At 47.6% G+C, this 26,127-nt stretch overlaps 1 protein-coding gene across 2 annotated transcripts in view; it reads right to left on the reverse strand.

Moving 5' to 3' along the window:
* Positions 1 to 26,127, reverse strand: part of Ptp99A (Protein tyrosine phosphatase 99A) — a 1,440,930-nt gene that overhangs the window by 228,863 nt on the left and 1,185,940 nt on the right. For both annotated transcript variants that reach the window (XM_071662728.1, XM_071662717.1), the window contains exon 8: positions 1,397 to 1,677. In XM_071662728.1, the coding sequence (XP_071518829.1) occupies positions 1,397 to 1,677 (281 nt within the window). The remainder of the gene's footprint in view (positions 1 to 1,396; positions 1,678 to 26,127) is intronic.

Raw genomic sequence — 26,127 nt, forward strand, 5'->3', positions numbered from 1 at the left:
TTTTTTTTTTCATTCCATTATACATTTTCATTCCTGGAATAAAAATGTTCATTCTCATCTTCCGTAAGCACCTATTTATATCGGAGGTCTTCCCTGAACACGGAGTTATCGTATACCTCATTTTCCGCTACGCTGCTTTTAACCTTCCCTCTCTGCCTTTCCATTATGTTCTTGGCCGCCTTCTTGAGCTTAATTAATAAACCTTCAGGGGCAAAACAACTTCTTGAATGACTCGGTCACATATCTATGTTCCTGCCCCAAGTACACACCACCGCTAATTGTTACTCCATTCTAAAGGAACCCAGTGATTACTCCAGACTTTGCTCTCTCGTTGCGGGCCGAGAGAAAATGTATACAATCGTTCTTGTTTGTGGGTTTACGGTACACTAAGAACTTTATACCTCTAGTTAGACCTCTCTCTGTATATCATTGCGTCTAAATATGAGTTTAATATTCTCCTTCTCCACTCTCAACTGTTTCTTACAATCAGTGTTTAGCGGTGGAGACTCACAATGGTAACAATGTGTCAAACATAAAACTATATCTCTTGCAACCTGAGGTACGACCACTGAACACGACGGTACGACACTTCAGCATGACTGTTCCGTGCTTGGCTAGGGCGTCGTACCGCCCTGCCCCGCCGCACTCGAGGGAATAAAGACGACCGCACACGCGTCAAGGTTTCCATCACTTATGTCCCGTTTTCCTGCAAACGTCTTTTTTCTCTCTCTCTCTCTCTCCTGCGGCTGCATCACTGCTCATGTGAGGCAGCACCTGGGGTGGAGGGGGTTGGAAAAGGATGAGGGTGGTGGGGGTCCAGACTTGGAAGGGCAGAGTGTTCGGACTTTGAGAAATGAGGTGGGTTCAGCCTCTGAGAAGGTACATGGGTTCAGCAGACTCGCGGTGGGTATGGGGGGGTCAAACGTGGAGAAGACTGAGGGCTCAGACTCTGGGACGTCGGGGATTCAGAACTCGGAAACGGAAGGGGGTTGAGATTCGGGGACTGCGTGGTGTCTGAATCGGAGACGGAAGGAGGGTTCAGAATCGAAGACAGCAGGGGGGTTCAGAATCGAAGGGCAAGGATAGGGTTGTGCGATCCAACTCTAAGGGCCGGGGTTCAGAAGTGAAGAACTAAGTTCAGAGCTGGATGGCTGGAGACTGCAAGTTTTCTAGCACGCTACGAGGAAAGCGCTTTAACCCCCATGTTCCCAGCACGATTACTTCCCCAAAGGTCGTGGGGCGTGAGTCAAACGCCCTAACGTGAAGGTCAGGTCAGGTCAGGTCAATTCCTGCCTCCTGGATCTATTCAGTACAGGTCAGGTCACTTCCTGCGTCTACCTCGAACCCAAACACCTGCTTGTATAAACAACACAACAAACATATACCGGGTACTCACGTTGTGTTTTAAACGGTCGCTGACGGAGTTGACAGCGATCTCCTCGAACTCGAACGAGTCCTCGGGGCGGTAGTATATGTAGTAGAGGTCGACGGAGCCGTAGACCTCGTCGGGCCGCATCCACTGGAGGTAGATGGTGGCGTCCGCCTGGCAGGAGAGGTTGGTGATGTTGGGGGCGCCAGGCCCAGACACGTCCGTCGACACGAACACGGGCGCCGACGACTTGCCCTCGTGTCGCTGCGTGAACGCCTTCGTCCACACCTTGAACTGGGTGTTGGGATCTGCACAAATACAGAGAAGAACACTCATGTTAGCACATTCGTCTATAACAGAGTATAATGCATATGTTAATATAGATATACACTTATAATTACCCTACGAACGATTTCTATGAAAGAGTTCTGGTTTTCCAAAGACATTTCTAAGGGCTCCTGCAACTCAAAGCTGCACTATTTCCAGGAGCAGGGAAATAAAGACACCTATGGAGTGAGAAGTTCTCTCACGACTCTGTACTCCCAGTGTTACAGCCTCGCCAAAGGTGACACTCTACTCACAGCAAAAACCTATCGTTACTAAACAGAACCAACAGAGTGTCTATTGAAACATAACCAACAAAGTATACAAGCAAGCAACCAAACACACACACAATATCCATACAGGGTTCAGTGCTGTGGCCGCTGCTATTCCTGACACGTAAATAACTCGCCAGACAGACCCGACTCGTACCTCAGCGTGTCTGCAGACGACGCCAAAAATATGAAGTAAATAATGAATACTGTATTCAGGACAAAGACACCCTACGGAGAGGGACAAGACTGGCTCCAGCGCTGGTCAGGCACATGGCTGGTGAAATCCATGCCCAACACATGTGAGTGATGTGGACGAGACATCATGAGGTCAGGCCAAGCTATGGCTATGACCCTGAGGTCACGACGCTGAGGGAATCTTCCTGTTGGACACTACGAAGTCAGAGAGACGTTCGTAAAATAGGTTTATAACACGCGTTATCCCAAAGGAGAGTGTCTAGAGAACACGTGCGGCCATCACAGTTACAATAGGCGTAAATAAGGTCTGCCAGAGAAGATGTACAGGAGCGAGCGACTAAATAGCATCCGAATTAAAAAGAGGTTGAGCTACGGGGGGTCATGGGCGATGGACCTGAACTCTTCCCATGAGAGAAGGACCACAGAGACGGGACTACAATGTTCTTGAACCTGTAACCTTGAGCACGACGGTCCGACCTTTGGATATGATGAACGACCTTTGCACAGGCCTGGCCAACATACCCAAATGTCGGACCGACAATTCTGCTCCAAAAATGATATTTCTTAACGGATGTGACGACGGTGCCACAGACCGGCTCTCTACGTCCAGATGGATACAAAGGAACTAAGAGGGAACTGCAGGAACCTGAGGATGAGACAGTTAAACAAAAAAAAAAGGAAATTATTTCTTTCCTGAGAAACAAGTGTAAGAATGGAACGCACACCCGGTAAAGATGGTGTGAGTGCTGACACCACATCGAAGTTCAAAGAGGCACGGAGATGGGGAGGTCTCACACGAGCAATCACTACTTACAGATTTACATAAACAGGTAATCACACAGACCTACAAAAACCACTAGAGATAATAGAGAAGGTCTAGAGGAGGGCAAGAGAGAGAAAGACCGAGCGTAGAGCAACAAAGATGATACCACCACAATTCAAGGAACTATGCAACAGAGAAAGGCTGGAGGGTTTATATTTGCCCACTAGAGAGAAGAGAAGAGTGACGGGAGTCCAGTTCACAAGATTAAGGCATCTAAACCAGACTGGCGATGTAGGCAGCGAACGTTCCTCCGACACATACAGAGACAGAACAACCAATGTACCCGTTCTTAAGCGAGACCATTGTTCAAAAAAATGTATAAATAACTTCTATAGTATAAGAGCGGCAGATGGACGGAATAAACCACATAAGGGTTTCGTAAATGATGACCCGGGGGGGAGAGAGAGAAGGCTAAAAAGCTGAATGATAGAGATGACCCAAGAGATATATTGGTGCCCTCCAATTACATCACACATCGGTAATCACACACACACACACACACACACACACACACACACACACACACACACACACAATAAGTAACCCCCCCACCCCCACCCCCCACCACCACCACCACCCGAGGAAGGTGAAAGGAGAAGCCGAAGCCGAAGCCAAGCCAAGCCGGGCGGGCGGATAACTCGCTCACAGACATGCGACTCATATTAGAATTTTCCATCCTACAACTATTTGGCGCGTTTTACGCTCCCATGAGCAGACGCTGCCTACTGCACCAACCTCCCAGCTCAGCTCCATTGTGAAATTTCCATGACTTTCGGGGGGGAAAAAATACTAATATTTTCCCAACATATTCCCACCCGTTTTTTTTTTTTTCCCTTGCCAAACAGTGTACAAATTGTTTCATGTTCGTCATCTGCAGCAAACCTGGGATGCTGCCATTACGAAAATTTGCAACGCTCTTAAAACTGAGTCATCTGCAGTAACCACAGAAGGAAACACCTACTAACAGAAGCAACAACACTAACCACAGAAAGAAACACCTACTAACAGAAGCAGCAACACTAACCACAGAAAGAAACACCTGCTAACAGAAGCAGCAACACTAACCACAGAAGGAAACACCTGCTAACAGAAGCAGCAACACTAACCACAGAAAGAAACACCTGCTAACAGAAGCAGCAACACTAACCACAGAAGGAAACACCTGCTAACAGAAGCAGCAACACTAACCACAGAAGGAAACACCTGCTAACAGAAGCAGCAACACTAACCACAGAAGGAAACGCCTGCTAACAGAAGCAGCAACACTAACCACAGAAGGAAACACCTGCTAACAGAAGCAGCAACACTAACCACAGGAGGAAACACCTGCTAACAGAAGCAGCAACACTAACCACAGAAGGAAACGCCTGCTAACAGAAGCAGCAACACTAACCACAGAAGGAAACACCTGCTAACAGAAGCAGCAACACTAACCACAGAAGGAAACACCTGCTAACAGAAGCAGCAACACTAACCACAGGAGGAAACGCCTGTTAACAGAAGCAGCAACACTAACCACAGAAGGAAACGCCTGTTAACTGAAGCAGCAACACTAACCACAGAAGGAAACGCCTGCTAACAGAAGCAGCAACACTAACCACAGGAGGAAACGCCTGCTAACAGAAGCAGCAACACTAACCACAACAGGAAACGCCTGCTAACAGAAGCAGCAACACTAACCACAGGAGCAAAAACCTGCTAACAGAAGCAGCAACACTAACCACAGAAGGAAACGCCTGCTAACAGAAGCAGCAACACTAACCACAGGAGGAAACGCCTGCTAACAGAAGCAGCAACACTAACCACAGAAGGAAACGCCTGCTAACAGAAGCAGCAACACTAACCACAGAAGGAAACGCCTGCTAACAGAAGCAGCAACACTAACCACAGGAGGAAACGCCTGCTAACAGAAGCAGCAACACTAACCACAGGAGGAAACGCCTGCTAATAGAAGCAGCAACACTAACCACAGGAGCAAAAACCTGCTAACAGAAGCAGCAACACTAACCACAGAAGGAAACGCCTGCTAACAGAAGCAGCAACACTAACCACAGAAGGAAACGCCTGCTAACAGAAGCAGCAACACTAACCACAGAAGGAAACGCCTGCTAACAGAAGCAGCAACACTAACCACAGAAGGAAACGCCTGCTAACAGAAGCAGCAACACTAACCACAGGAGGAAACGCCTGCTAACAGAAGCAGCAACACTAACCACAGGAGGAAACGCCTGCTAACAGAAGCAGCAACACTAACCACAGGAGGAAAAACCTGCTAATAGAAGCAGCAACACTAACCACAGGAAACACCTGCTAACAGAAGCAGCAACACTAACCACAGAAGGAAACGCCTGCTAACAGAAGCAGCAACACTAACCACAGAAGGAAACACCTGCTAACAGAAGCAGCAACACTAACCACAGAAGGAAACGCCTGCTAACAGAAGCAGCAACACTAACCACAGGAGGAAACGCCTGCTAACAGAAGCAGCAACACAACAATGCAAATCGCAATTATGTCAACAGCATCATCACTATATACGGGGCGTCGCCTGGGCTGGTGTGGTGTACCTTGGATCAAGCCTGTCTCGATCGTGCTGGCTGGCAAAAAAAAATAAGTGGTGAGGTGGTGCCAGGGAGCATGACAACCACTCTCCCCAGCCGCCACCCCCAACCCAACCCAATGATCCTCCTAACCAATCAAATGTCGTCACGGACTCGAGGGTTAGAGTAAAGCCCCCGAAACAAAAAAAACAAACACACAAACAAAAAAACTCATGTATTGAAAGGTAACCCTGAGACCAGCCCGGGGTTGGCCAACTGCTGTATTTTCTTTGATATTTCTTGAATCTTCTCCGATTTTCACGTCACTAAGATCTTCCCGCTCTAACCAGCCTAACATTCCTGGAGCAAAACATCTAATGTAAACCAGGCAAAAGGGGGATGCCCGGTATTTCCCAAGATTATTATCAACACGGTATGTCTATCGTGTCAGCCTCTTCATAAATACATTATATGAGCAACAACCCCATTAACAGCAGCACCAGCAGCTACAACATCAGAAGCACCAACAACATTAACAGCAGCACCAGCAGCTACAACATCAGAAGCACCAACAACATTGACAGCAGCACCAGCAGCTACACCATCAGAAGCACCAACAACATTTGACAGCAACACCAGCAGCTACAACATCAGAAGCACCAACAACATTTGACAGCAGCACCAGCAGCTACATTAGAATACAAAGGAATTCAAACAGTTACAGACTAACACTGGGTCCTGTGGAGGCTCTTCCCAATTGTGGAGGTTATCAGACACTCACACATCAGTGTGGTAAAAGTTACAAGGTAAAGGAATATTTACCCACACACTGTCAATGTGATTTAATGAGGCGCCAATAATGTAAGTCGTGGATATGAAGCGGAATATTGATCAAGGCCATTCTGGAAACGTGTCTATAGTTCTGCATTCACCCTCTATAAATCGTTCGACAATTCTCGTTAATTAAAAGTACTTCGCCTCACTGCAGCTGAAACGTTTTTCCAGGAGTTTGCATCCATTACTGCGAGAGTGAAACCAGACGAATCAATCAAGTCTCCAATAACCAGACACATCAAGATTAGCCAAGCCTTTGATAATTCCATATACTTGTATTAGATCACCTCTTAAAGCCTTTGATACCCTTACATATACTTGTATCACGTCACCTCTTAGCCTTCTTGTCTAAGCTAAACAGATTCAAGTCGGTTAATTTGATCCTCGTAGGGATTTTGTTTCTCAGTCCACGAATCATCTTTGTAGCTCAGCGCTGCACTCTCTCCATTCTATGTCTTTCTTTAGTTAGGGTGACAAAACGCAATGTTCAGGATGGGGACCAACCAACGAACTGTAAAGACTAAGAATGATTTCCCTGGACCTAATAACTCGAAGGCCCGACCTATGATTCCAAGAAGCACTTTCGCTATCATGTTTCTGTGCACTTGGTTCTAGGTCACCAGAGATTATTACGCGCGTCTTTTTCCCTCATTCACCCTTTGCCGTTCGACAGAATTCATCATGTAGCTTGCCTTTCCGTTTTTGCTAACTGTATGTAAAACTTGGCGCTTCTCGTTATTACAATTCAGTGGCCATCTATGAGCCCAGTCCATCAATCTGTCTGTGTCAGATGGAAGCTGCAGACGTTTTGAACGTTCGTTTGTAGAATTTATTTCCCAGCTTTGTATCACCAGCAAATTTTGATATCTTGCAATGCAGCCCATTTCAATATAATTCATATATATATATATATATATATATATATATATATATATATATATATATATATATATATATATATGAAAAAGAGAACCGGTTCCAAGACTGAACCTTAAACTGAGCCTTGTGGCACACCACTTGCTACGTCTAACCATTCTGAGGCTAGACCATTAATCACAACTCTTTGTTTATGGCCAGGCAACCCACTTCCTGTCCACCGAAGTAAAACAACAGCAACTGAAGGTACAGCTTTAGAAGCACCAACAGCATCGACAGCGGCTGCAATACCTACATCATAATCGCGAACAACATCGAGAGCAACAACATAAGCTACATCAGAAGCAGCGATCATATCCAGAGCAGCAGCAACAACATTAAATTTCATGCACCAACAACATTAACAACAGTCGCAGAAACTACAACATGAGAAACAATAACAACATTAACAGTAGACGAAACTACATTAGAAGTAATAACAACATTAACAGAAGACGAAACTACAACTTTAGAAGCAATAACATTAACAGAAGACGAAACTACAACATTAGAAGAACCAACAACATCGATGGCAGCGACTGGAAGCTACAACATCAGAGGCACGAACAACATCGCCAGCAGCAACAACAACAACAAAAAAATAGTGTCATAACCATGCCGGGTTTTAAGTTATCATTCAAGGGCTGGCCTTGGCGAGGACCTCTGTCCCTGGCCCTAGCCCTCCACATCCCCCTAAATATGAAAAAAAATAATAATAACAACAGTACTAACAACACTGTCTACAACAATGAAAATAACAACCGACAGTAACAACATAATGAGAGCAGATGAACCAAGAGCAATAGTCTCACTAAAGCTGGCCAGGTCGCACCTCATTACCACAGCTGGTGAGGTGCTATAGCCTGTAGCACCACCCTCGTCCCTTCCTTAACAATCCTTCCCCTTACCCACAACCACCACCACCACAAAAGCCTCCTCCCCTTAACCACACCCCTCCACTAAAACAGAACTCTCCCCTTACCCACATCCCTCCACCACACCAGCCCCCCTTGCCCCCCCGTCCGTTTACGCACACCCCTCCACCACAATAGTCCTCTCCCCTTACCCACACCCAATCCCAAGCCATACTCCACACCTCCTACCATCCTACACCAACTCCTCCTCCTCCCCTCCATAATCCAATACATAGCACCTGGCCCTCATGTCTGTCGGTGCCAGGATGGCCCGCGTTTCCTGCTGCGGACGTCTTCAGTTCTCAACACCCACTCCTCCTAGCGAATGTTTCTTCCGCCGTCGCTGGATTACCTCCTCAACACAGCGACACGGGAGCACCACTACCATCCCATACTGTCTTAGCCCTCTCCCAGGTACGCCTATTCAGTCTGGGTGGCCATATTACTCTTACTACAAAGACCTACTTGCAATCTAGGTCGCCACAACCCGTGTGTACAACGTCCAAATTATATGTGATACTTTACAGCACACTGTCTCTTTCAGCACACATACTCCCCCCCCCCCCCACACACACACACACACACCAACCTTACATATGTCCTGCACACCCACACACACACACACACACACACACAGAGGCCTGCCTGTTGAATACCTATGATAACGCCCAAAACACACTTACATAAACGTTCAAATATTTACACAAAGACAAGAGGCATTTCCACTTAACAGATCAAAGCACGTGTATACCATACCAGACATCTACTTTCCACTGGTTTCGGTGCTCATCAGTTGTTATCGTATGAATAAAGTACGATGCTTTACCTAAGCCTAAGGTATACCGTACCATGGTTTACCTTAAATATACCTAACTACAGTTTACATTAAGTATACCTTGCGGTTTAAAATAAGTACACCTTACGATGGTTTACATTAGGTATACCTTACGATAGTTTGAATTAAGTATACCTCACGATGGTTCATCTTAATTATACCTTGCGATAGTTTAAATCAAGTATACCTTACGATGGTTTACTTTAAGTATACCTTACGAAAGTTAACCTTAAGTTCACCTAACGAAGGTTTCGAAGGCATTTTAACCCCACAGCTTCGTAACTCCGGGACCTTACTTTGCGTTACGTTTAAGCAGGTCAGTTTGGAACCTTACCTTACCAATACCTTATGTATACCTTACCCTACGAATATCTTAACTTACAAATACCTTACCTTACGTATACCTTACAGAGCTCTCGTACCCACAAAGTCTTTCAACATTCCCCGCATTCTCAACCACTGGGCTACGTCAATTATTTTCCATACAGTTTTCCCCCCCATACCCTCAGCTCTTCCCCCATTACTATCCACGAGGAGGCCAGCTGCCCTCGACTACAGAGCCCTGAAATTCTGATATTCCGAGACTTGTGTCCACTTTTTGCATCTCGTCCGTTAACATTACCATACGAATGACTATACACTGTATACAATGAAGATTGTGTAACGAGCTAATTTTGTAACATGATTATGTAATGAACAACAGCCCACTGGGGTCTGACCGACGACCCTTGTGATCTCTGTAATCCTTTTGCGCTACCGCTCACAGCATGAGCATGGGATGCACAATGCACCTTGCCTCTGATTACCTGCAAAGATCAATCAAGGCTGTATGATGCTGCAGGTCTGACCTTGACACATCAAGGCTGTATGATGCTGCAGGTCTGACCTTGTCATACCAAGGCTGTATGATGCTGCAGGTCTGACCTTGTCATACCAAGGGTGTATGATGCTGCAGGTCTGACCTTGTCTTACCAAGGCTGTATGATGCTGCAGGTCTGACCTTGTCATACCAAGGGTGTATGATGCTGCAGGTATGACCTTGTATGATGCTGCAGGTATGACCTTGTATGATGCCTCAGGTATGACCTTGTATGATGCTTCAGGTATGACCTTGTATGATGCTGCAGGTTGTGATTTTTGTTACGTTTTGCCAGGTGGCTGCTCTGGTACACCTTGGAGCAAGGCCGCCTTCAAAGTTATTTGCCTTTTTTCTCCCCTTCGTGAGAGGGCGTGGGGAGCAACTTCGTTTTTACGCCCCCTAGCGACTGACTGAATCGCAGTTCGTCTCACACATTGCAATAATACCACAGAAAAGGGTGATGTGTCAGAGCGTAGGGAAAAAAAAAGACAGAAGATACACTGGTCCTCTCTTTCAACTGCAATTCTTTACGTGCAACGTAGAGTGTAACACAACGAGCCAATATTCTCTGCAACTTCAGCGTACACCGTGATACAACGAAGCAGTGTTCACTGTACCTTCAGCGTACACTCTGACGCAACGAAACCTCGTTAATTATACCTTCAGCGTACACTCTGACGCAACGTTTAGCAATAATGACGCAAGGTTGTGGGGGGGAGGGAGTTGATTCTGGGTTATTTGGCGGGTCCACACGAACGTTTGACACCAATCTGTCGTGTTCGCTGCGCAGAGAACGGGATTTTCTCCTTGAGCATGCCGGAACGTACGATCCTCGAGTGCGACAATGCGTACGACCCTCGGGCATTAGGGCCAGGATGAAACCGTCGTACCGTTGAGATTAGGCACAGCGCACCCTGATTGGCTGTGTGTCGACGCATCGACCAACCCCGTGGAGGCTTCCATGCAACAATAATTCTAAGTACGTTGTGTACAACTGCCTGGCACACCGCCAGCAGTCGCCGAAGAAGGACTCCGAGGCGGAAATGAGATAGAAGACGACCCCTCGACGACGTGCCCCGCGAGGTCCCACGACAGTGTAACATGGGATTGGGACGACATCCACGACCGAGCTGACGTCTTCTCGTTCCCAGTCTACTCCACGACCTGCATCAATGGAATTCATCTACCAAATATATATATATATATATATATATATATATATATATATATATATATATATATATATATATCTTTAACACACGCGAATGACTATATCAATTCTAGCATCACTAAGAGCAGACTCTTGGAGAGAAAAAATATACCAATCCCGTCCGGAATAATGAAGTGGATTCACTAAAGCCGCTCCACTAAGTATTTTTTTTTTTTTCCTCATCTGTCCAGTTCCATTTTCGAAAATTCAGAGACTTCCCCACGACCATCCCGGTATTCGGGTTGGGCTGACGTGGTGGCCCCCCGGCACATACGCTTTCCCCCCATCTCCTCCTCCGGCGTCCAGCAGCATCTCTTGTCTCTCCTGTAGGTTCTACATCGGCCGTTCTTCGCCGCCTGCCATTCACAGCGAAGGATTACTTACTTTCGTCAGCAGACCTTCCAGTACTGCCCTTGTGCACGTCATGAGGCGCCTCTCGCGCCTACGTCATAGTCCAGTGGAGTCATGTGGGCATCTATCTTCTCCCAGCAAGTCTGGCGCTTTCCAGAATGAAAGTCATCAGTAAAATTACTGAATGAAAGGCAGTGTTGAAGTTACTGAATGATAGTCAACGGTGAAGTTACTGAATGAAAGGCAGTGTTGAAGTTACTAAATGATAGTCAACGGTGAAGTTACTGAATGAAAGGCAGTGTTGAAGTTACTAAATGATAGTCAACGGTGAAGTTACCGAATGAAAGCCAGTAACAAAGAAGGTTCGTGCGTCTTGTAGCCCAGCAACATCTGGTATATTGATCTGTGTCGGGAACCCGGCAAAATTCATCGTGCACCCCATGCTCATCCTGTGAGCGGTAGCGGAAAAGGATGACAGGGGGTCACAAAGGGTCTGAAGTCAGACCCAAGTGGGTTGATATTACATGTTACAATTCATAACATACATTACAGTTTCATAGGGTAAGTTTTACCGACTAAGATGCAAAATGGTGAATACAAACTTAAAATTTCAGGTATCTTGTTATTGACAATATGGTGTTGTGACATTTTTTTTGCAGGGTTTGTTTAGATCTATCTCTAAATGGAACAGTTTGTTTTGAATCCCTTGAGCAATAATGTCTGAGTACTTGTGTCTGGCTTCAGAGACCAACATGTTACATTCTGATCTCAGCATGTTAAGGGCAAGTAGTGAAGATAAAGAATCAGAGATAATCAAACTGTCTGTGGCGATGATTTCTACCTGCTCAAGAGCGATAAGTATGGCGAACAATTCCGTTTGTAGAGTAAATGCCCAGTTGTTTAATGTAACATTTTTCTCTAATCTATTACCAGTGGCAGAGTCGCGAGAACCGTCAGTACAGACACACAGGGCTATGTTATTGTTGGCCTAGAGTTTCTGTATATGTTCAAGAGGACTGGTTTTGGCTAAGTGTTGAGTTTGACGATTATAATTAATCAGATTCTTAGATGGATAAGTGAGTGTTGTGACGTCAAAGATAGTGATCTGCCAGGGAGGCAGGAAATGCTAATGCTTCCTAATTTTATACCAACTATGTACACCAAACATTGTCATGTGGTTGGCTATCATTTGGATCTCTTTAGATTCACTTGTGCCATGGCATATATGCTTTTACAACTCTTTAAAGACACCACCACCATCTGGATCAAAGAGGAGGTTTCAGTCCTATCATATGATTGATTTCAAGTATTCCGTCTTCAATGCTGGAAATACCATGTTCTTTCTACAATAATGCTCACACACAACTGAACTCCAGGCGCGAGGAAGGGTCTTTGGAGAGTGTCGTCAATGGCGTTACTTTCCTGGATCTTAAAGGTTTACAACACCCAGATCCGCACATTCCACACAGGTGCGACAACCTCTTCGTTGTGTTGTCCCGAGGTGAGGCCATCCGGTAGCATTACTCCTACACCTCAGACGCACCTCTCTCTCGTCTTAGGTCACCTAACCTTCCTTCCTTGACTCGAGTGATTTGATTTCTTCTACTTTTTCCGTTGTAGAACTAACTTCCGTTCATCCACTGGACAATCAGGTATTCTAAGTGGATCTCTGGGAGACCTAGGTCTTCTGTCCTCAGCCGACGAGACTGCCACAGGAATCGCGAAGACGTTCGCAGAGGATAATAGGCAAGTTGTAGCCGTGCTCACATGAACGTCACATATATACGCATGGATTACAGTAGGGGACCAGTCACGGTACCCTGGGGAGGAGAGCTCTCAGCGGACTTGGTGTAGTTAATCCCTAATACTCTTTTGTGCGCCATGGATCCAGGGTCCTAAATTGCCAGCTGCTCCCTTTGTGTCCCATTTTATGTGCTGCCACTTTAATGTCACACACAACTGTTCAAGGCGCTGCTAAGCCTGTGTGAATAACATCAACATTATCATTTTTGTCAACGACTTCCATGATATTATCATAATGGCCGAAGAGCTGGGAAAACGGGGGTTCGGTAATGTTCAGAGCTGGGTGTGCTGTCCGGGCGCTCCTGCTGGATGGTGGGTGGGTCGGTTAGCTGAGCCTGAAGCCTATCACCAGTTTACGGTCACTGAGGCCCTCATCGTCAAGCTACGTCCACCATCCGTGAGATCTTCCACACCTTCAGGTGTTGGGAATAATTCTAGGACCACATACACTCTCGCTATGCATGTGACTCTTCCTTACTGTATTTGTCAGATTTAATATATTTCAATCTTTTGTTTTGACAAACACCTTTGCATGTAGTGTTAGGTGCAGTATTTTGTTTTCTTTCGCTCTAGTTTTTTTTTACTACTTTAAGTACGAGAGCTGCATACTTCTCAGCTTAGAGCTCCTTTAGCCTAGTCCTGGGGAAAGAGAATGCTGTCAATATTCTACCTCCCCCCCCTCTCTAAGCTGGAGAGATAAAAACATACTTCCATATTGCTGTGAAGAAAAGTTGATGAAGGATTCTGTTACATCATCATCATTCTTGACGGTGTTCTCTAGCTCATTAAACACGACTGCTTCGAACCTCACAATGTCACTCAATTTTGCCAACTGTGGATGACCATTTCCCTATACCAGTGCCTAAGTGGACACTACAGAATTCTGTTGTGCATTTACTGTTTCCACCGAGGGATACGGGGGGTTGATTTTCTGCTCCCATCACGGATGCTCTCTGTTCCTAAGTGCGCCAGCTGTTCATTATGCCATGTCTTCAAGTCTTGAGATCAACAGTCTTGATTTCATCTTCCAGTCTTGCCTCCTTTAGGTAGAGAGCTGGAGCAACTTGGGGAGGAGTGTTGGAACTATAATGAAGATCGCAGCATTGGAGGACTGTTGCAACTGAGCAAGGGTTTCAATTGAAGAGGATGGTCACTCGATTCCTTCGTCATCACAGATCTTGACTTCTCTTTAAAATGGTAATTCCTTTCTTCCTCTGGAACATGTCTGGCGCAAACTTAGAAACGTCTTTTCAGTTACCAGCAACCGTCAGCATCACTAGCTACAACCATGTCGACCAGAGGCAGCAACCACCACCAGAAGCTGCAACCATATTACCCCACTAGCAACAACCACGATCGTCAGTGGGTAGCAACCATCACCAGAAGCAGCAACCAAATTACCCCACTAGCAACAACCACGATCATCAGAGGGCAGCAACCACCACCAGAAGCTGCAACCATATTGCAACACTAGCAACAACCACGATCGTCAGTGGGTAGCAACCACCACCAGAAGCAGCAACCAAATTACCCCACTAGCAACAACCACGATCGTCAGTGGGCAGCAACCACCACCAGAAGCAGCAACCATATTACCCTACTAGCAACAACCACGATCGTCAGTGGGCAGCAACCACCACCAGAAGCAGCAACCATATTACCCCACTAGCAACAACCACGATCGTCAGTGGGCAGCAACCATATTGCACCACTAGCAACAACCAAGATCATCAGTGGCAACCACCACCACCAGAGGCACTGAGTGTACCCATGTCCACCACCAGGACACGCGTCCAAGTTCATTAACACCACCAGAAGCAACAACAACAACACTCATGTTCCTTCGCCTTCAACCTCCCCCGGGGGAACGACGACCACGTTCCCCCAACATCATCCACCCCAGGTCAACACTGACCACGTTCCCCCAACATCATCCACCCCAGGTTAACACTGACCACGTTCCCCCAACATCATCCACCCCAGGTTAACACTGACCACGTTCCCCCATCATCATCCACCCCAGGTTAACACTGAGCCACGTTCCCCCATCATCATCCACCCCAGGTCAACACTGAGCCACGTTCCCCCATCATCATCCACCCCAGGTTAACACTGACCACGTTCCCCCAACATCATCCACCCCAGGTTAACACTGACCACGTTCCCCCAACATCATCCACCCCAGGTTAACACTGACCACGTTCCCCCAACATCATCCACCCCAGGTTAACACTGACCACGTTCCCCCAACACGATCCACCCAAGGTTAACACTGACCACGTTCCCCCATAATCATCCACCCAAGGTTAACACTGACCACGTTCCCCCAACACTATCCACCCCAGGGGAACACTGACCATCCTTCACCACCAACACCACAACCATCCTCCACCACCACAACCAACCTCCCCAGATAAGCACTGATCACCCTCCTCCTCCACCACCACCACCATCCTCCTCCCCATCACGCACCCCAGGAGTGCGTTAAAAGCAGTCTCCGTGAAGAGAGTGAGAATTACAGAAGGTGCATGATATCCCCCCCTCCTCCTCCTCCCAAGGAGCCAGGCACCTCCCGCACGTGTCTCATGACGCCAATGATGCTCCAGAGAAAGAGACAGACAGACACACAGACAGTATTGTTGCTCCTGGGAAAGAGACAGGCAGCGACACAGTATTATTGCTCCTGGGAAAGAGACTGGCCGAGACACAGATAGTAGTGTTGCTCCTGGGAAAGAGACAGACAGAGACACAGACAGTAGTGTTGCTCCTGGGAAAGAGACAGACAGAGACACAGACAGTATTATTGCTCCTGAGAAAGAGACAGGCAGAGACACAGACAGTAGTGTTGCTCCTGGGAAAGAGACAGACAGAGACACAGACAGTATTATTGCTCCTGGGAAAGAGACAGGCAGCGACAGATAGTAGTGTTGCTCCTGGGAAAGAGACAGACAGAGACACAGACAGTAGTGTTGCTCCTGGGAAAGAGACAGGCAGCGACAGACAGTACTGTTGCTCCTGGGAAAGAGAGAGGCAGAGACACAGACAGTAGTGTTGCTCCTGGGAAAGAGACAGACAGAGACACAGACAGTATTATTGCTCCTGGGAAAGAGACGGGCAGAGACACAGACAGTATTGTTGCCCCAGGGAAAGAGACAGGCAGAGACATAGACAGTATTATTGCTCCTGGGAAAGAGACAGGCAGACACTTAGACAGTATTGTTGCTCCTAGGAAAGAGACAGGCAGAGACACAGACAGTATTGTTGCTCTAGGGAAAAAGACGGGCACACACACACACACACACACACACACACACTATCTAACTTCATTATTTCATGTTTTCTTTACAGCCCTTCTGTCTATATTGACATTATTTCCTCTGCCCTTCTCTCTATACTGCACGTATTTAGTCGATACATTTGAACCTGTGGCTACAGACAATTCAATAAAGATCTAAAAACAATCCCATATAAGCATATAATAACTCTGCATGTAAAAAAAATTTGCCTAACATGTGTTGGAAATCTGACTTTCAGTACCCACACCCCACCATCAGACTGATGAACGTCCATTATGCGATACATTATATCATTATAATTATTATCATTATCATATTTATCATCATTGTTATCATTATCATTTTATTATTATCATTATTATTATTATGTGTTATTATTATTATCATTATTATTATTATCATTGTTGTTATTATCATTATTATTATCATTGTTATCATTAAAACTATCACTATCGTCATTTATCTTTGTTATCATTATCAATACTATCATAATCATAAATATCATCATCATTGTCACTCATCAAACAAAACGAAAAAAAAAGAAGAAAAAGAAGAGGAATATATGACCGGAAATAACAGAAGCGCTTGGAATATTTCTCTCGCCTGCCTTCACACTTGCCTCCATACCAGCTGGGCTCATGTTTCCAGCTATACAGACTATACACATTTTCCAGAGAGAAATATATAGCAATAATGCTACTCAATCTATTGTACATAAGCTACCTGAGGAATGCCATGCTCTATATGGGTACGATCTTCCTTCTATTGTTAGCTGAGACGGCACGGGCAACAGAGGTCCTTATTAAGGCCATCTCATATATATATATATATATATATATATATATATATATATATATATATATATATATAATATAATATAATATAATATAATATATATATATATATATATATATATATATATATATATATATATATATATATATATCCTATTCTGATACAGGTACCCATTTCAACGACCAACATCTAAGGTAGGATGAACAGCTAGGTTGATTGCGGACCGACTGCCATAACCAGAACTCGAACCTGTGCCTTCCCTTATCAGGAACGAGGCTACTAGCCCCGGGGAGGATGGCATCCCCTGTGGTATGCCACCCATCGTGGCCCGCGGGCGGGCCTGGGCGGCCGTAATGCCACCCTAACCCCCCTGAAGGGCGGTGATGGCTGGCGTGGTCTCCTCCACCCTTTACTCACGTAGCCATTCACATGGCACGCTACACCAGCAGCCTCTCCCACCCACCGACGTGACCAGTGTATGCTCACGCCCGTGCCTCTTACCTGTGTGTGTGTGTGTGTGTGTGTGTGTGTGTGCTTACAATTTCCTAGTTGTAATTACCTATTTGTGCGGGACGGGAAAGGCGAGTCCTACACTGGTGGGGCCTAATCGTATGCGATTACCTCTTTGTAATGACCCATTTGAATGAAACGGGAGAGAAAGGGAGAGGGAGAGTTCTCCAGTCGCGGTGGCATAGTGTGTGTGTGTGTGTGTGTGTGTGTGTGTGTGTGTGTGTGTGTGTGTGTGTGTGGGTGTGTGTGTGTGTGGTAAGAGCACTATGCAGAAGAGTCTCAGCGTAAGAGCTAACACAGACAAACCAGGGAGTCATAAAGACGCCCACCTCGGGTGATGGGCGACATACGAACGCACACGGTGTCGCACGGGCTGACTTTCCACTCCACGGGTGGGCGGGAGAAGGGGGAGGTGAGGAGGGAGTAGCCGGACCCCTTCCCTTACCTCCTGCCCCACCCCAGGCGGACCTGCTGTCACCAGTAGTCATTAGCGACGACGTCTACCTGGCCACACGCCGCTCTCAAACTGCCACTCCCTCCCCCAACCATCGTTTCTTCTATTTCCCTCCCTTCCTCTCCTCCTCCCTCCCTACCATAACACCCTTTTCACCAACTCAACCTTCCTATGATACAAAAAGTCTTTCACAAACTACGGTTCCTTTTCACACACTGCAAGTTCTACATTACACAACCACCATGAAACTTTCCCTTTCCTCCGAGCCTTGGTAGCGTCAACCTCCTCCGCCTCCTGTATCGTATACGAACCCCCATAACACGACGGTTCAGAGCGCCGCACACCGCGAACTATGACAACGTTAAGCCCAGCTCTCGTAGACCTGTCTAGCCAATGCACAACCCCTTAGAGACGAGGGTTTGACCCTATAAGCATCATACATATGGGGTTCATACACTCCGTGGTGTAGTGGTTAGCCTTACTGACCATGAGTCAGCACAGGCCCCCCTAGAGTTCGAACCCCATATGCGTTCAAATTCTGAACGCGGCAGTCTGCCCACAACGAACCCTGGCGTTCATCCTCCACTCGGGGCTGGACGATAAATGGGTGTCTGGCTTAGGCTGGAGTGTGTGTGTGTGTGTGTGTGTGTGTGTGTGTGTGTGTGTGTGTGTGTGTGTGTGTAAAGGGAAGTGTAAAGACGGGGCAACACGAGTGTAAAACTCTCCCCCCGCAACACACAAACAGCTATCACGAACATACTAACTGTACTGCACCAGCCCCCCAGACCACTTTGCATTCAGTCATATTTTCCGTAGCTTACAAAATGGTATATTGACCAACACGTATCTTGCTGGTGATCTTGCAACATGTGACACGGGATTAGCAACAGCTGACTGGGGGCGGGGAAAGGGGAGAGTTTCCTCACCAGGGAGGTGCTGATGACGACACACGGTGAGGGAGGAGGTAGAATACATCAGCGTACTGGTGTGGGGCGCCGCGCTTGCTATCAACCACGACCACCATCGTCTAACACCACCAGCCAACACCAAAGTCAACCACCACCAGCACCATCGTCTGCCACCACCACCACCACCACCACTACCGTCAGCCAAAACCACCGTCAGTCACCACCACCATCACCAACAGCGTCTCTCACACGAACCATTTCAGGCAAGAGGAGGACCATACACAGGGAAGGTGGATGATGAACCCTGGTGGTGAATTCCTTGTCAAAGTCTTTGGGGGTCTTTTACCCCCCTACAGCCCAGGACGCTGTGGTGGGTCGTTGGTCTACCAAGCTGTTCTTGGAAGCGGCAGCCCTCAGGCCCACATTAGCCCCAACAGCCTGGCTGGTCAGGTACACTTTGTAGGTACTTGTCCAATGCACTCAAACGTCCCTCTACTGCGCATCCCTTGGTGTTCCTGATCACAGCAGTTAAGGTGTGGAAGGGTCTTGGGCCCCAGCTGTTTAAGGTGTTCTCTTTCTTCGTGCATATCACACCTCTGGATTCCCGAGGTGGCATCATACAGTCTTCCACGCCTGTCGTGCCAGTAGGAGGTCATTTCCACACGTAACTCGGGTTCCGTACCTCCGAAGATTTCCCAGGTGCAGAGGATATACCTCTCCCGTCTGCGCTCCAGGAAGTACAGCCTCAAGAGATTTCAGCCATTCCCAGTAATCTACTTGCTTCCCCACGTCAGTATGGGCTGTGAGAGATCTCTATACACTTCTGAAATTCGCAATTTCGCCCGGACTTTGGAGGAACAAAACTACGAACGAAAACAGACGAGCAAACCATAAAACCAGGAGATGCAGGAAGACAAGACGGAAGAGCATGGCGTCTCATCCACTGGCCTCCCATCCCATACAAGCATGGGAACCCTCTCGACCCTGACCATGTGCCAGATAAGGATTACAACACCTTCACCCCCCCCCCCCCCCTCACCTAACCTTGCCCACACCTCGCCCACCACAAGGTCACACTGGCTCATGGGACAGCACCGGCCTGAGCTCAGCTCACCCAGGAATACCACACTGTATCACTACATAATACCTACCACACCGAGCGCCGTCGTGTCTCCTTCCTGCTGCATCTGGGGCAGAGGGAAGCAGCGCTGACCCTTACGAGGCGCTCTTAATATAGCTGTGTCACAAGTAATGAAGAAAGATAGAAAAAAATTAATTGATAGCCGACACGGCATGGGCAATTTAATCACCCAATCATGGCTATCTCATGAACGTTACACACAAACACAAACACACACACACACACACACACACACACACATAGCCCCGAGGGGAGGATGAACAGCTGGGTATTCAGCGTACATGTGTGTGTGTGTGTGTGTGTGTGTGTGTGTGTGTGTGTGTGTGTGTGTGTGTGTGTGTGTGTTTTCCAGGGCTAAAGGCATGACACAGTGTGAGTCAAACTCTGACCACACAATTCATTCCAACTTGACAGTCTGGAAACCTGACCCTTTCAGAAACACGCCATGCATGACTCGTGTATAAATACATCAAAATTTTTGGGGGTATAACGTAGAAAACGAAAGCAAGATTTCCTATAGCAAGTGTGGAAGGTAACTCCACGCACGAAAACTGCCTACGAACGTTCCACGCACGACAGGGCAACTGTACACGAATTATCCACATATGGCAGCTGTGTACGAACTATGAACCTTCGGCAACTGTATACACGAACTATCCACGGACAGTAAGTGGAAACGAAATATGCACGGACGCTAACTGGACACGAATTATCCACGTCCGGCAACAATACACGAACTATCCATGTAAGGTAACTGTACACGAACTATCAACGTAAAGCAACTGTATATGAGCTATCCACGCAAGGTCAACGTATCCGAACTACTCACGTACGGCAAATATATACGAACTACCCATGTACGGCACCTGTATACGAACTGACGACTTCTTCAGCTATGAAGTACATGATTATCAACACCTTTTTTTTTTTTTTTTAGCAAACTTAACCACGACACCTACAGACAGAGTAACAGTTGAACCTCCTAGGCAACACCTGAGGTACAAATCAGCTCACTGGCCATTCAACCAAGTCCCCAGACACTGTGTACACAAGGCACGAGTATCTCTGCAGTACTCATGACCCGGCGAGTTTTTTTGACCTTTTAAACCCCGACCTTCACACTTATTCACATGTATTCAGACACCCGCGTCACTCATGCCACCCGAGGTAATGATGTTGATCTCCTTCAACACGACGGGACGATCCTTCACCACCCTGAAGGTCAGGTCAAAGGTCAAGTTATCATACTCAACAGGGCGCCCCGTCGTGCTCAGGGGTCGTACCGCACAGCTCAGAAGATCGTTATGCTCATGGACCGTAACGTCACGCTCAAGGACCGTAACGTCATGCTCAAGGACCGTAACGTCACGCTCAAGAACCGTAACGTCATGCTCAAGGACCGTAACGTCACGCTCAAGGACCGTAACGTCAAGCTCAAGGACCGTAACGCCATGCTCAAAGACCGTAACGTCATGCTCATGGACCGTAACGTCATGTTCAAGGACCGTAACGCCATGCTCAAAGACCGTAACGTCATGCTCATGGACCGTAACGTCATGTTCAAGGACCGTAACGTCATGCTCAAGGGCCGTAACGTTAAGCTCAAGGACCGTAACGTCATGCTCAAGGACCGTAACGTCATGCTCAAGGACCGTAACGTCAAGCTCAAGGACCGTAACGCCATGCTCAAAGACCGTAACGTCATGCTCATGGACCGTAACGTCATGTTCAAGGACCGTAACGTCATGCTCAAGGGCCGTAACGTTAAGCTCAAGGACCGTAACGTCAAGCTCAAGGACCGTAACGTCATGCTCAAGGACCGTAACGTCATGCTCACGGGCCGTAACGTCATGCTCATGGACCGTAACGTCAAGCTCAAGGACCGTAACGTCATGCTCAAGGACCGTAACGCCATGCTCAAAGACCGTAACGTCATGCTCATGGACCGTAACGTCATGTTCAAGGACCGTAACGTCATGCTCAAGGGCCGTAACGTTAAGCTCAAGGACCGTAACGTCATGCTCAAGGACCGTAACGTCAAGCTCAAGGACCGTAACGTCATGCTCAAGGACAGTAACGTCAAGCTCAAGGACCGTAACGTCATGTTCAAGGACCGTAACGTCATGCTCAAGGGCCGTAACGTCATGCTCATGGACCGTAACGTCATGTTCAAGGACCGTAACGTCATGTTCAAGGACCGTAACGTCATGCTCATGGACCGTAACGTCATGCTCATGGACCGTAACGTCATGTTCAAGGACCGTAACGTCATGCTCAAGGACCGTCACGTCAAGCTCAAGGACCGTAACGTTAAGCTTCACAGCAAATCTCAGACACAAAAGCTAATCGTTCTTTTCTATTGCCATCTTCAAGCTGTAGCACAGTTATCTTGGCCCTGGATACGCTCTTCTCATACATGCGCCCCAGGATTTTTTTGGGGAAGAAAACGAATACATCTTAGAATGTAGAGCAGGAGGAAGGTCATCACAGCAGGGTCAAGAAAACCAGGAGGAGGAGGAGCAGCAGGAGGCAGTGTGAGGGAGGGAAGGAGGGAGACTCAGCAGGTGATGCTGACGGTGAGGGCGGTGGGAATGACTGCTACCGCTGCTGGGGCTGCCTGCCTGCCCAACCAACACCACTACGCTATTGATCCTTTGTTAGCATCGCCACCCACCCCACACACTGGCTCACTAACCCTCCCTCCATCTCTCCTCCTTCCCTCCACCCCCTCTTTCCCTCCTGAATACATTACCATCGTCTCGTAGAGTCGTCTTTTAAGTTCTACATCTCTATATGTACCTAATGACCCAAACAGTACTGTGTGTGTGTGTGTGTGTGTGTGTGTGTGTGTGTGTGTGTGTGTGTGTCTATAGGTCGAATACGTTGCGCCCTCAGCCCACCTCATATGACCTAATTCACAGTTGTATTAATCTACATCTATCAATCTACGATATGAGGACAGACCCATCCTCTACAGCGCTTGCAAACATGTACTGAAATAAATGGGTCCTTTTGCCCACCTCTATAAAGTGCCTATATATATCTATATAACTCTAAACCTAGAGCCTGCTATGAGCCTGCGATGTCTCAGCCATAGTCGGTGGGATGTGAAATGAACCAACGTACATGTACAGTGGGACCAACGTACATGTACAGTGTGTGTCGCGTCCTACCATACAGCGGGGGAGAAGTACCCTCGAGATGTCCAGAGAACCATCCAGGACTTCCCGTGCGTTAAGACTCTCCACACAAAGGGGCGGATTAAGAACGTCGAACGACTTTCTAAAATTAGAACGTCTTGCTGCCTCCCTCCTGGTGGGGTCAGGAGAAGTCTTACAAGGCTGACCACCCCTCCCGACCTGACCTGACCTGACCCTTGTTGCTGAGCGGAGCCACAACCACTGCACGGCCTGGGGCTGCTGCCACATGCTCCGCCCGCCGATAAGTTTTGACAAGAGTGCTTAGGGCAGTGACAACCCTGTGACGTCAAGACCAAGCAGCTGACGCCTTGCCTCGCTCAGTGACGTCACTGCACCACTAGAGGGTAGCCTATGGTATGACGTTAACATCCGATAACTGACGTCACGCCCCAATAAAGGGCACCTGTCCCGCTGGAGGATGTCAGCGGTTGTAATGCCGTCATCAAGCAGAAAAAAAATGAAGTTTTACAAACGACTTCGACACAACTAACATCACGTATATATATATATATATATATATATATATATATATATATATATATATATATATATATATATGTGTGTGTGTGTGTGTGTGTGTGTTCCTTACAATCACCATCTACCACGCAACAGCGACGCGGAGGCTGGAGTGGCGCGGGTGGGCGGAAGGCCTGGCCAGCCAGCCACGGGGTCGGCACGGAGCAACACGGTGCTGCTGCTACCTTTCCTCCCCCCTGGCTTCACATCGCCATCCGCACCGAATAAAAAATGCAGGCGACCTTTGAAGAGCAGCACATGCAGGGCTATTAACCCGTCACAGCAGCCGCCCCCTCGCCGGTCACGACACCGCACTGATCATGTAGCACTGCTCAGCACTACACAGGAGGAGGGCTCAGTACATCTCCTGTACCGGAAGAAGGCGAGCAAACACCATCAACACCTTTACTGGCTGACGTCTACTGAGAGGCTCAACGTCCATTCACTTTTCCAATGCACATGAGTGTCATTCCCTGGGATTACGACCAGGTACGACCACTGGTGTGGTTAATGACTCCCAGGTACGACCACTGGTGTGGTTAATGACTTCCAGGTACGACCACTGGTGTGGTTAATGACTCCCTGGTACGACCACTGGTGTGGTTAATGACTCCCAGGTACGACTACGGGTGTGGTTAATGACTCCCAGGTACGACCACTGGTGTGGTTAATGACTCCCAGGTACGACCACTGGTGTGGTTAATGACTCCCAGGTACGACTACGGATGTGGTTAATGACTCCCAGGTACGACCACTGGTGTGGTTAATGACTCCCAGGTACGACCACTGGCGTGGTTAATGACTCCCAGGTACGACCACGACCACTGGTGTGGTTAATGACTCCCAGGTATCATTATGACCACTGCTATAACTACCTCTACTTCCAGGTACTACTATAACCACTGACATGGTTACCAGGACTACCAGATACCATTGACGTACTGGCACTATCAACCTCATAACCACAAGGTCCCAGTGCAACGACTGGGAAACAGGATTACTACGACAACCAGGCACAGCACGAGCCACCACCGAAATGGCCTCCATTAACATGAATGTACCACTACCACCGCCACCACCTGATGGACTGGCGCAAGCAAGGTCGTCACAAGACCAGCACGGATGCTGCTCCAACATTCTATAAATATCAACACCATGTGCACAGTGGGTCGACCCTTGAGTATGAAGACATGACCCAGGAGTACCATTGGCCAGGACTTGTCCTCTGTCCCCTCATGGGTCAGGTCAAAACTCAGGCCATTACACACATGGGGCGGACCGTCGTACTCAATGGTTCGTACTGGGTTATACCTTCATACTAAAAGGTTCTAAATATCACCGATATATCTAGCGGGACGTCCTCCATCCACCCTGCCAAACTTGTCTAACTCGCTAAAATGCCTAGGATTTTTTCTTTCATTCTCTTCGTCTGCACATTTCGAGGAGGATGTCTGGCGATGGTCAGGCCAGCGAACTAGGGAACACCGTGTGATGACGAAGCAGGCGTGGTGGGCAAACATACCAACATACACGCCACAGGTAGAAAAAAAAAACATACGAGATGGGGTAGGGACCCACGAGTGTAGAACTAATCCTCTCTCTCCATGTACCGTAAAATTAGGTAATTAACAAACCAGTAATTACATGCTACAAGAGGAGGCCGTCTAGAAAGCCACTGCTAGTGAGAGAGATGCTTGAGGCACACAAGGCCAAGGAGACTTACGAGGGGCGGTTGGGAGGCCAATAAGGAAGGTGGGAGACGAAACTAAACCTGGATTGAGGTAGGATTAGGGAGACGGAGGGACAGGTAAGGAACCAGTGTCAATCAAGGGAACGTGGGAGGAGAGGAAGGTAAGGAGAGAGGTATATGGGTAAGACCTGACGGTCTATGATGAAATTACTTACTGGAGGAGGTAGGCTCAGGACGCAAGACGGTGGCGGAAAACACGGGTGGCGGACGGGGTGTTGAAGAGGTTTGGGAGGGAATCAGATCAGGGCTGATGAGGAAGGTCGAGAGAGAGAGAGAGAGAGAGAGAGAGAGAGAGAGAGAGAGAGAGAGAGAG

The sequence above is a fragment of the Panulirus ornatus genome, chromosome 1 (genome assembly GCF_036320965.1).
Source record: "Panulirus ornatus isolate Po-2019 chromosome 1, ASM3632096v1, whole genome shotgun sequence".
Lineage (NCBI taxonomy): Eukaryota > Metazoa > Arthropoda > Malacostraca > Decapoda > Palinuridae > Panulirus > Panulirus ornatus.